At 45.3% G+C, this 12,876-nt stretch overlaps 1 protein-coding gene across 1 annotated transcript; it reads right to left on the bottom strand.

Moving 5' to 3' along the window:
- Positions 1 to 4,886: 4,886 nt before the first annotated feature.
- Positions 4,887 to 12,261, bottom strand: LOC125636109 (alveolar macrophage chemotactic factor-like). Its single transcript, XM_048848701.1, has 4 exons — positions 12,204 to 12,261; positions 8,987 to 9,113; positions 6,318 to 6,401; positions 4,887 to 4,911 (listed from the first exon to the last, which is right to left on the bottom strand). Exons 1-4 carry the CDS (start codon positions 12,259 to 12,261, stop codon positions 4,887 to 4,889), a joined length of 294 nt encoding a protein of 97 aa, XP_048704658.1.
- Positions 12,262 to 12,876: the final 615 nt, after the last annotated feature.

Consider the following 12,876-nt stretch of genomic DNA (forward strand, 5'->3'; position numbering starts at 1 on the left):
GGAAAGAAGGTAAAGAGAAGACAGGCGGGATCAGATATACAGAGCCCTTGGCATTGTGTTTGTGTGGGGGGAAATTTGGGACACAGAGCCTCTGGCACGGTGGGGAGGGCATGGGGGACACACAGAGCCCCTGGCATGGTGTGTGGGGGGAAATGGGGGGACACACAGAGCCCCTGGCATGGTGTATGTATGGGGGGAATGGGGGATACACAGAGCCCTTGGCACAGTGTGTGTGGGAGAATAGGGGACAGAGAGCCCCTGGCCTGGTGTGGGAGGAAAATGGGGGGCACACAGAGCCCCTGGTATGATGTGTGGGGTGCAGGGAATCCCTGAAATAGAGGGGGATGGGAGGGTGGCACACAGGAAGCTTGTGGCAGGAATGGATGTGTGTGCAATGCACTAAGTCTAAAGAAAATGAAGTTAGTGGGGAAAATAATGAGGCTCCATGTAAAACCTGGGGGTATTGCAGCATCCCCCACACTCCCAGTTCCCACCCGTATGCCTGGGGATGGATTTTTTTCTCCATGGTTATGCACTGGAGATGACCATTGGCTAAGAGGGAAAGCAATACCACTTAGGTGGCCCCTTTGCACTAAACAGCTTCTACCAACCAGCAGCATAATCCAGTGGATAGAGCACCAGAAAGGGAGTCAAGTCATCTGGGTTCTTCTCTTGGCTCTGGCTCTGCCACTGACAAGCTGGGGGATCTGGATCAAGTCATTTCACTGCTCTGTGCCTCTGCTCTGCCAACTGCAGCAGATGATATGAAACAGTGTGATTTAACTATTAACCAATCTAAGTTATTAACCAATCAGGATGTGTTTACTATGTTATTAACCAACTGTAGTTGATCAAATAGTAATACTTGGCCAGTCATTGTGCTGTGAGAATAATATATATATAAAACTATAATAAAATAACTAAAATATACATACAACTAAATATTTCCCCTGTCATACTGTATATATATGAATATCTAGTACTATAGTAAATGAAACTATGAATTCACACTAGTGTGGCTCTTTTGGATAATGTTGATCACCAGTTTGGCTCCTGAACCACTGAGGTCTGACTATCACTGCCTTACATGCTCTGTTTCTTGCCCCCTTGTATCTATTTCTGCATATTTCACATGTAACCCATTAGAGCCCTCTGCTGGAAATCTCTGTAATGGAGCAAAAAGAAAAGGAGTACTTGTGGCACCTTAGAGACTAACCACGGCTGTTACTCTGAAACCTGTAATGGAGCAGGATTTTATATCCTAATCTCAAAATGCAAAGTAATGTTTTTTCTCTCTCTTTGTGGCCATAGATTTTGTGACTTGCACTTTCTTTATGTTTATTTGTTTGGTGCCTGGCTATTAAAAATAAACAATCACTGGTTGTTTCCCCAACATCATGGCAGATGTGTTCCTCAACAGGAAATAAAATGGCTGACTGGATTTCTTGACATCAAGGGAGAGGAAGGCCAATGCTGTGCTCACTGACTGGGTTGCTGAGGATGGAGGGCCAATGCAGGATGCTGGTATTGGATTTGATTTTCATGACTCACACAAGTAGGCCCTCTAGAGGCAGGAGGCATGTTAGATCATATTCTGCACCTTTTGATTCAGCAGATCTGGCTGTCGGTGGGGTCAGCATATTTCTGCTTTTGGCAAATAAGTGTCACATGTACCTGTGCATCCAATGAAGTGGGCTGTAGCTCACAAAAGCTTATGCTCAAATAAATGGGTTAGTCTCTAAGGTGCCACAAGTCCTCCTTTTCTTTTTGCGGATACAGACTAACACGGCTGCTACTCTGAAACATGTACCTGTGTTTTTTTACATAGGTCTCTGCATTTTTGGCCTTCCAGGTACGTAATTCTGGCTCCCTATCCAGAATGAAGTTTCCTTTCCTACTCTTTCGTTACTGGATAGAACACAGGAATAGCAGACCCCAACGTAAGAAAGCACTAAAGCACCTGTTTAACTTTTGACTTCACTGGGACTTACTTACATGTTTAAAGTTAATAGATAAGTGCTTTGCTGGATGGGGATATCTATGAGGAATAAATCCTCTGAAATTGCATTGGCTGAGGTTTTTTTCGACACTATACTGGTACGTATGCCCAAGGCATAATACATTTATCCTGCATTTCTCATATCCTCTTGCAAGCTAAAAATGCATCTAGAGCTGTGCCCTTTTTGTGAATACTCGTCAGTAAAATGAGCAATAGTGCTGGAGCAATTTTGATAGTTGGGGTGCTGAAGCCGGAGATCATGTATTTGGGTTTTTATTCAAGCCAAGGGGTGTGGCAGCACCCCTAGTTCCAGCACCTATGAAAATGAGAGGCTTGTCATGTCACAGTTTTTCTGCTGAAGAGTTATCTAGATTAGCTGACTTGTTGCAGCCAGACCGTGATATTTGTTTTGGTGCACCAAGAGGTCAACCACATCACAAAAGAATGATGCAACCCTTGCAACAGAATGGAAATGTGTGTACCACAAAAATTTAAAGTGAAAAACTTTTTCACTTGTATTAGTAAGATGTGCCAGGCTTAGATTACGTAATGCCTGAAGAATGGCTGTTCTCTCTTATAGCCCAGCCCGTGGGCAATGCAATTATGCAGCCATGCAAACAACCGCATAATTCTAGATTTTCAGAAAACATACTGCATAATTTTGTTCCAGAATCTAAGCTTTTATTTTTTTAAAGTATCTAACTCATTTGGTTATGAAAATAACCCTCAAAGTGTGCCTGAATCTTCAGTCAGTCACAAACTAGCTCTCAAGGAGGTGTGAACTCTCCTGTTCACTTCAATGGGGGTGTTAACGCTGAGGCCTAATGATGACAATCTAAATGTCATCTTTAATTACATCAGTCCTATCATTTCAGCAGAAATGCCAAGCCAGTGGCCTTCCACTGTTGCTGGATGTAATGGCAGATATCGGGATGAAATGCAATAGGGCAGCTAGTACTATCAAGGGTTGCTGGGGTGGGGAGACACATCTCCTCTCAATGCCAAAAGCCTAAGCTGCCACCTGGATACCAATAAGCAAAGCTGCAACCTCCACCTTCCCGGATGCCAAAAATAAATAAATCCTAGAGTATATTAAGCAAATACCAGAGAAAGTTCTCACCTTCTTGGGGAAGAGGTGGAAAGGGATGAGATGATGTGACTTTGGTAATGCTACATGATTATTTTCCGTAATGTTCTCAATTACATTTGGATTTTTAAATTTAGCGCGGATCACAGAGAGCTGTTTCCTGGTGGGGAGTTTTAAGAACAAGCTGTTAATGAACTGTACGTTGTCAAGGGGTATAACAGGGCAGCTGCCTCCTGTGCGCCCCTTGTGGCCAGGAGTGGCTCTGCAGCTCCCTGCCTCTCTTTCCCCTCTTCAGGGCCCCTTAAGAACTTCACGCAGTCTTTCTCGTAGCTAATACCACCCCTGCCTGGGACTAGTTTAATAAGAAAAACACTTCAAGCAATCTTCAAGGTCCCAAAATAAAGTCCATCACCACACGATGATCTGACAAAGATTTTACAGAAAATTCACTTTTTTAAAAAAAATTTTTGTCAGGTAATCATGTAGCAGGCTTTACATTTTCTCAGATGCTACATAAGAACCCAGGTAATGACACCTGTGGTACATTCAGAATGAATATCTCTCTTATACCAGCAGCTGTGAAGTAATCTCTCCTATATGTTGTCTGTATGCAGGTGATGTTGGTTTTCTATCCATAATACTCACGATGTCGTGGTTGTCTTTGGCTGAGATAGCCGGGGATTGGACTGAATGAGAACCAGATGTGATGGCATCAGAAAAGAAATTTGGTGGCTTTGATGCCCTTTTGAAAAAGAAGAAAATCATACCAAATCTCTATTGATTCTGGATGTAAATGAAATTGATTTTAGCAAAATATTTTTTATTGCTAAAAAAATTGCAGCCAAGTTTACTTCCCTTGAAAAACAGGCACAGCAATTCTGAGTATTGTATACAAAGTCACCTAGAACTGCATCTATCAGCTACTCATCTTCAGTTTTCAACTCCATTTAGCCCATGAATAGGTGCACAGAATGCCATGGATGCAACCTGCCAAATTATGAGCATGTTTTATCATTTTAACAAAGATATAATATTTTATAGAATGATTGTAACAACCACTCATACAAACTTTCAGAAGTAAAAGAGGGGGGAAGCATAAAAACCATCTTCACCCTGGCTGACATCTTAAAATGTGACAGCACGCCACATGAAAATGACAGAGACGAGTGATGATAAAAATAGAATTACTCTTTTTATTGGTGTGCAGTTTTCTGACTAGTGATGAAGATAATATGTATAAAATCAAGAGTTCAGCATTTAAAATACTGAAGACATTCAAAGTAGTACAATTGTTTCACAGTCATCAATGACATTGCTTCTTGCTATTAACAGTATTGTATCAATATACACAAACTCTTTTTTGCATTCCGGGACACTCCAACTTACACTTTTGCTTCATTCATTTTTCTCTTGCACGAATAAATGTGACACTGCACAGCTTTTCAATGTGAAACTCACAGATGGCATTGCTTTAAAGGCCAATTCAATAAGGGACAAATCCTTGCCCCTTTGAAATCAATGGGAGTGTTTCCTGTTGACTGTACTGAACCCAGGATTCACCTCCAAAAGCCCCCACAGTAAAGTGTGCAGCATGATCATGCCATAAAACTCACAAGTCTCCTGGTTGTGTGACAGTATATTTACTCCAGCAGCTTCCTTTCTCAAACTAACAGTCTGTATATGGGATGAGTCAGTGTGGACAGAGAATGAAAGAGTAAAACAAACTACGAACAGCCTGGCCTTTGAAGATACATCATGGCTGAGAATTCCGCATGGGGTTATGCATTATCTCCGCTTTTCCTATTTGCGCAGTCTGCCGGATGAGCTGTAATGCAAACATTGCAACAAATCACAACATATACAATACAAAGAGCTCATAGGACTGGAAGGGACCTCAAAAGGTCATCTAGTCCAGTCCCCTGCTCTCATGGCAGGACTAAGTATTATCTAGACCATCCCTGACAGGTGTTTGTCTAACCTGCTCGTAAAAATCTCCAATGATGAAGATTCCACAACCTCTCTGTTCAATTTATTCCAGTGCTTAACCACCCTGACAGTTAGGAAGTTTTTCCTAATGTCCAACCTAAACCTCCCTTGCTACAATTTAAGCCCATTGCTTCTATTCCTAGCCTCAGAGGTTAAGAAGAACAATTTTTCTCCCTCATGCTTGTAACAACCTTTTATGTATTTGAAAACTGTTATCATGCCCCCTCTCAGTCTTCTCTTCTCCAGACTAAACAAACCCAATTTTTTTCAATCTTCCCTCACTGGTGATATTTTCTAGACTTTTAATCATTTTTGTTGCTCTTCTTTGGACTTTCTCCAATTTGTCCACATCTTTCCTGAAATGTGGCACCCAGAACTGGACACAACACTCCAGTTGAGGCCTAATCAGCTTGGAGTAGAGTAGGAGAATTACTTCTCATGTCTTGCTTACAATACTCCTGCTAATACATCCCAGAATGATGTTCTCTTTTTTTTTTGCAACACTGTTACACTGTTGAGTCATATTTAGCTTGTGATCCACTATGACCCCCCAGATCCCTTTCTGCAGTACTTCAATACAGCCAAAATGCCATGGCTAGCAAACAGATTTTGATTATGTGGAGGAAATATTGTCTTCTGGTTCCTAATGACCACTTGGCAGAACCTGAGTCCATTTTTGTTTGTGCGAATGAAAAGTTGTCAGAAATATTCTAAATACAGCTTGCACAACCAGATATATTAATTAGCTCTCCGCCGGTTATTCACACCCACACACAAGTGAAGCCTTGTCCTAGTGACCCTTCTTTGGCCCAGTCTCTGAGGCAGGCCAGACAACATACAGCAGAGAAATGCAAGGCTCTCCCTTTGTGGTGCGTCAGCTCCTGTTAATTTAGGAGAGACCAGAGCCCAAACCTTCAGCCTAGGTGTCTCAAATGGCAGAGCAGAACACTAACCAGAAGAGCACTGGCTTACCCATGTACATTGGTAACATGCTGCATATCGCTGGGATATTTTTAAGATTTATGGATGTACCCCGTTTCTGCTGTATTTAAAGACTTCTGCTAATCCCCGTCTTTCTAGATTCCTGGCATTGTATTGCTCAAATGGGCCTTCAGATAATGAGCACTGAAGATCACATAAATGTTTAGACTGAAAGGAATCTGGGGATTATTTCTCTTCAGAAGACCTGTGGCAACCCGCCCTTTGGCAGAATAGTTCCAGTAACACAGTCATTTCGACAGCTACCTGCATAAAATCCTCTTAATTATCATCTTCACCCATTTGGCCTCGGGATCCAAACAGATTTGCTGGCTCGTCTTCAATGTCGCACTGGAAGGGAGTGAACAATTTGTTTAAAATAATCTTAACTCTTTGAGAGAGTCTACAAAAAACAGGGGCCTGCAGGCTAACTTGCGCTCTCACTCGTGCTCTTCCACCCGCCAGTGATGTCACTGGAGCGGCACAGCTGTAAGTGAGTGCCAAATTTGGCACAGATAGTTAATTGTCAATACGCGCCCTTTGAAAACGCACACTTTGTTCATGTGAAACTTAGACTTACACTCTGAGACTGATTCTGATCTCATTTGCTCCAATTATTCACCAGTGTAACTCCACTGACTTTAGTACCTTTACTCCTGCTTTACACCGGAGTAAGTGAGAGCACAAGGAGGCCCTTCTACTTTAATATATAAAAAAGTCCCTCACAGGAATGGAGGTTCAAAATTATTTGCTAATGCAGTGGTTCTCAAACTAGGGCCGCCCTTGTTCAGGGAAAGCCCATGGTGCGCTGGGCCGGTTTGTTTACCTGCCGCGTCTGCCAGTTCAGCTGATTGCGGCTCCCACTGGCCACGGTTCGCCGCTCCAGGCCAATGGGGGCTGCAGGAAGGGCGGCCAGCACATCCCTCGGCCTGCGCCGCTTCCCACAGCGTATGCTACCAATATTGGTATACGCCTGACTTTGAAAATCTGGCCCTAAGCCTGTACAATTTTTAAAGAATCATTTTGCATTTCAACTGTATAAATGATATATAATGAAAGACCGTTTAGCTCTGGCCCTTCCTTTGGTGTTTCCATTTATCTCTAAAAAATACCCTAAGGGTCAGATACTTCCCAAAATAAATTCAGACAGTTCCCATTAACTACAAGGAGAGCTCTGCTAAAGCTCAAGGGGCAGCCTGTGGCTCTTGAAGTTTTGCCTGATCACGTCTATGAAAGAAGTAGTTGTGAAATCTTAGTATCTCTTGCTGAGTAGGGCACAGAGGTGCCCCGGGTGTACTACCCCTTTAAGGAACCGTCTGGCACTTACAGCTGAAGCAAGCCTGCAAGCAGTCAAGGATCCCCTGTGGCTGGGCAATTCAAAAAGGAAAAAGAAGCTGGGTTGGACTAGAAGCCGAGCAGGCTGTTATGGGCTGTGGTCTCTCTCAGGCTCTCAGGGCCTAGCCTGGCCAAGGCCACAGACCTTTGTTTTGCTGATTCAGTTTGAGAACCCTGAACCAGGGCTCTGCGGTAAGGACCTTATGAACTTCTGTTCACAATTGCTCCTTCCCTGAGGCAGACTTAAAGGGAAGATAAGTGTTTTGTTAGCTTTTTTTAGTTTCCCTCTGGGCTGGATTCTTTCCACCATGTAACATATAGCTCCCCTGTAAGTAGAATAACCCTATGGTAAAATCTCTGGCGAATGCAAAGGCGAACTGCCGAAACCTCAGGCTACGTGTGTCTATGTGTACCTTGACAGTGTGGGTGTCAAGTCTCTGGGTAGCGCTATCTATGGCCCACGCACATGTGGAATTTGATGTGCTGGGGCCGGTGACCAGCTGTGAGGTCTGTATCAACAGTTTTCCCTCACCACCTCAACCAGTGAGGGCTCTGCTGGAAGGAGGTGGTAGCCAGTGGCTACATCAGCCTTTCAGCCGAGAGCTTCTGTGCTACAGAAGGCTTGGCCGAGTGGGGATGTAGGCTGAGGAGTCCTGGGGGTGTGAGTGAGCAGGGAAGTCTCTGGCAGGGTGACTCCATAGGAACCATGCTCTCAAGGAGCCGGAGGGAGACTCGGAACTGCAACAAAGAGAGTGGGCCTCGGTGCTAATCCTGGCCTGTGGAGGATTCGCCCAGGGCTACCAAATCTGGAGTGGGAACAATCGAAGGCTTGCAAGAGCAGATGGTTGCCATGCAGGGCTCCTAACTCTGTAGAGGGAACCGTGGTGCGAGTACAGTGGTACGGTCCAGTATGCTGTACCAGTAAGATATTTATAGTTGGTACAGTATACTGGAAAGACACAGGAGGAGCCCAGCCCCGCCCCGTCTCCAGTGGTTCCATGCAGCTGCATCTCCTGAGTCCTCCTGCCTGGGGTCTGTACAGCAGAAGTCTTTGGTGCAGTGGGAGGAGGACAAAGTCCTCCCCCCCACACACCAGTAACGTGGGTTGGATGTGGATCATGGGGAGGGGACGGGAAGAGCTCCGGGACCCCAGGCTGGGGGTAGGAAAGTGTCATGTGGGGCATCACATGCAGAGGTCACATACACCCCCCCACCTTTGTGTCTCTCCCATAAGTGCAGCATACCAGCAAGAAATGATTTCTACTTGCACCGCTGAAAGGGAAATGCCACATGGCAGGTGCGCTCCTCAGCTATACAGGAGCAGGGCTCTGCTCTTGTGGGATTTAGGAGCTCTGCATGTCGGGTACCTCCTCCTCCTTCACAACAGTGTATATTTGCCCTGCAGGTGCCCCGCTTCTCCCACCTGTGGTGGGACTTCTAAAATGATGGATGAGCAAACCAAATACCTCGGAAATGGTAAGAGAATGGTCTTCTGGGGACAAAGCGAGGGTTTCACTCTCCAATGCTGTCAATCTTGCAGCTTTCACAAGCATGCCATTCGGATGGCTAATGGCTTGTGAAATCCTGTGGTTTCAACTTATATGACTTCCACGGTGCCGCACTGTGGGCCTTTGGGGACGATTTCCACATGTACCAAGTGCTTTGGTGACCTCAAGCCCGAGGCCGTCTGGAGACACCGACGCCGCAACTCTCCACCCAGAAGTGACTCTGTGAGGAAGGAAAGTGAGGGGCATCACCGAGGGAGGAACTTAACTAAGTTAATGCTCCAAAGAAGTGTATGGAAGGGAGAAAAACCTGCTGCAGGATTTAAGCCACTCTCTAACTAATGGGGATTAGGACAAGACCTTCTTAGGATGCCCATTACACTAGATCTGCCAACTGTAGGGTTTGTGCATCTGACACTGTCAGAGATAGGATATGATCTATCTTAGGTACTTATTTGGCCCCAGCTACCATAGTACCTCACAATCTGTGATGGCTTTTTCCACACAACACCCCTGTGAGGTAGAGTATCCCCATTGTACAGATGGGACCTGAGGCACAGAAAGATGAAGTGACTAGCCTGAAGTGTAGGCCTGAGACCTCATCAAACCCTCCCACCCCCCATATTAAAGCAGCCTTGGGTGAAACTCAGGGAGTTAGTTCGCCACGCACATTGAAAAAAGAAATGTCCTGCTGCTGATAAAGCACCCCCACCTCAGGAATGTCCCTAAGGAGAGTTATAACCACCCAGGTTGTAAAGACGCTGAGAAATTAGGGAAGATACAGAACGAGACTCCACAAATGGTAAGATAAGCTTTGACCAGTGTCTTTTGCTGATCCTCTGCACAAATAGAGAAAGTCACAACTAAGTTAAAATTTGGGCATGAAAGAGAAAATGTAAAGGACTTGGGAAGGAAGGAGGACACATAAGTGCCTGTGCATAATTGGTTACAATTTTTGTTATTTAGGAGTGTGGGATAATGTGATGGGTTTAGTAAATTTGAAGGCAGGAGCTAGTTTTATCTATATAATGTAAATGTAAAACAATGCTCTCTGAGAACCATTTCTGGACTGCAGTTCAACATCAAGCTGCTGGAACTCTGGCCCCGCTGTGACCTGCAGAGGCATCGCCAGGAACCCGCAGATGAATGACTCCTGACTGGCCATTGTCTGTATATTGGGAGTGGTGAGCATAAGAGATTTGCTTGGTATACGTATTCTGTGTGTGTTGCTAATAAATAGATGTTTAGAGCACAACTGTGTAATGCTCTTTCACTGGGAAAAGCTTCTGTAGACCCCTGAGGTAAAGGGCAGGTATTTAAATTGACCAGGTTTCTTCCTGAGCCCCATGGGTAAGGATAGGTGCCTTACACCCTGAGCCCTTGGAAGGGAAAGGGTGGAGGTGCCTAAACTGGCCAGGTCACACCTTGAGCCCTTGGTAGGGTATAGGCAGGCTGCTTTAAATTGAGCAGAAACAGAAGTTACACCAGAAGTCTCTGGCCTAGCAGGGACTTGACCCCAGGTCTTTCAGTTCCAAGGCCAGCACTGGGTGCAACGAACCACAGCTCTGAGCCATGGTTGTTTCTATGTTGTGCCTATGAACAGAGATACACTACTTCTTCCAGCTTTAACCGCCCACCATTTGAACAAATGAAATGTCTTTGACACAAAGGAAAGGGAGGGCAGAGGGGGCTTGATGCTGCATAGTGCAGTGACAGAGGCTTGGGAGTGCAAGCTGTAAGCAAAAGGACGAGCATGACAGAGAGCACGCAGGAACAAGCATGCTGTTACACAGCTGCCCAATTACTTGTGGCTAGCAATTGGAGGGCAGCCCGAGTGAGGCGTGTGTAGGGAAGTGTAGCACATTTCCATGTGGAGGTTTCAAGGGGCTGGAGACTGACTACCCTGCTGTACTTAGACCTCGTCCTCCTGCTCATGGCGGTGCTGGCCCACAGCAGCCTTCCACGCCCTACTCTTCCTCCTCCCCTCACAATCACAGGGCTACAATCCAGAGGCTTGTATAAAAGGAGAGTTAAATAAGGACACTCAGACTTTTTATGGCTCAGCTCACGTTCTCTGATACAAGACACAAACCTCATAATCCCAGTCAGGAAGGGCCATGTGGTACCCGCTTTTAGCAGAGCCTGCCAGAGTGGGATGGAGGAGCCAGGAAGTCCAATGAGATTCCCCTTGTCGTGTGGCATGACCAATAGCGGCTCCCCTCAGGAGAGAGGAGCTGTGTGAGTGGGACACTGATGAAGCAAGGAAAGCAAACTCTTACTGTACCATGTGCTCGTTCCTCCGTGGTGCTGCCCAGCCCCCTATTCCCCTTCACAGATCCCTTGGAGACAATACTGCCATAGGCTCCTCTGTCCACACCTGACCAATATCTCCCTGTTTGCAGCGTTGCTGTAGCTGTGTTGGTCCCAGGATGTTAGAGGGACAAGGCGGTGAGGTTTTTACTGGACCAACTTCCGCTAACGAAAGAGACAAGCTTTCAAGCTACACCGAGCTCTTCTTCTACCTCCCGGTCTGAGAGCCACACAGGAGTGAGGCAGAAACGAATGCTGCTAGAAGCCTAGTTAATTTTTTATGCAAACATCCACTCGACTAGCCAGCAGCACACAGCAGCTGCTCCATGGCTCTACACTTGACCTGTCCCCATGGAATTCCCACATCAGCCTAAAGTCTTCCGCAGCCTTAATAGAAGAGATGGGGACTGATCTTCCTTAGTTCTGCTCTTCTCTCTCCTGCACCGGTGAGGCTTTCCTGTTCTATTGTTCTTTGATTTGCTCACCACCGCACATCACAAGGGAACGGAGTCTAGGACCCTAAAAGACTGGAGTAGATCGCCTGAAATAACTGTCTGAATACAGACTTGAAAATCAGTTCCCCCTTTAATAACCAGCTAACACCTGAGATGAGGTTCTGTGTCTCCTGGAGCAGCGGAGATCATGGACACCTCAAGCAGGGGAAAGACTTGGAGTACCAGAAATGCAGCACACTACAATGTTCCTGTATTCAGGGTCTGATTCGGATCTCATTGCATCTGTGTAAATCGGATATCACGTCACCAAAGTCAGTGGTGTTCCATCCGTTTAAAACTGGTCTGAGCTTAGAAGTGAAGCCATAGCTGGAATTCTTTTAAACTATGCATGCGTTCTGTGTGATTTGTTATCTTAGCCAGTGTGTGTGGAGAGTTTAAAGCAGTTCAGTAATTGAATACACCTTTACATTAAAACACTATTTTTTGTCTGCCAATACTGTAAAAGGCAGTAACAAGGAAAAAAGCTAAAAGTACTTGGAATTGCTTACCATGACAGAAGCCTGTGAGAGTAAGCAGCAGGAGGGACAATGTGATCTTGTTGTCCATGGCTGCTTTGCTGGTTTGTTTCTTGCCTTGCTTGTGGTGAACAGCTACTTAAAATCAACTCTGTGGTAACTACAAACCCCTGTGGTAGCATTGACACTCTTATACAGTGTGGTGTGTGAGGGAGGATCTTAGATGAGGCTGAGATTACAGGGTTTTTACAGACTAACAACCCAGAAGTAAATTGGATTTGTTCTGCTTGCTTTAATTCCTTCAGGGCTTCAAGAAACTAGTAAAATGATATGATGAAAGGGATGAGCTCGGTGTTGCGTTGTTCACCAGCTGCTGAATTTCATACGCCCAATCTCAGCTCGCTCCTGGTTCACTGACGTAATACAGGAGAAACTGCCACTAAATCTGGGGGGTTGCACACGCTGATGCCTAACTGGGGGGTATGTGACAGGATGATCAGACCTGTCGATTGAAGTGGAGTAGATGTGATGCAAGACAATGACAGAGGAATAAAAAGTAAATGGTATCACTCCCCAAAATCTGAGGCTTTTTTCTAATATGGTGGTATGTCACTGCAGTGAATTAAACAGGTTCTTAAGAACTTATTGTCATTTCTGCACTTGATTACCTGTTTTGCTCTACAGTGGTGCAGAAATAAGTAGAACA

Source organism: Caretta caretta, chromosome 4, assembly GCF_965140235.1.
Source record: "Caretta caretta isolate rCarCar2 chromosome 4, rCarCar1.hap1, whole genome shotgun sequence".
Classification (NCBI taxonomy): domain Eukaryota; kingdom Metazoa; phylum Chordata; order Testudines; family Cheloniidae; genus Caretta; species Caretta caretta.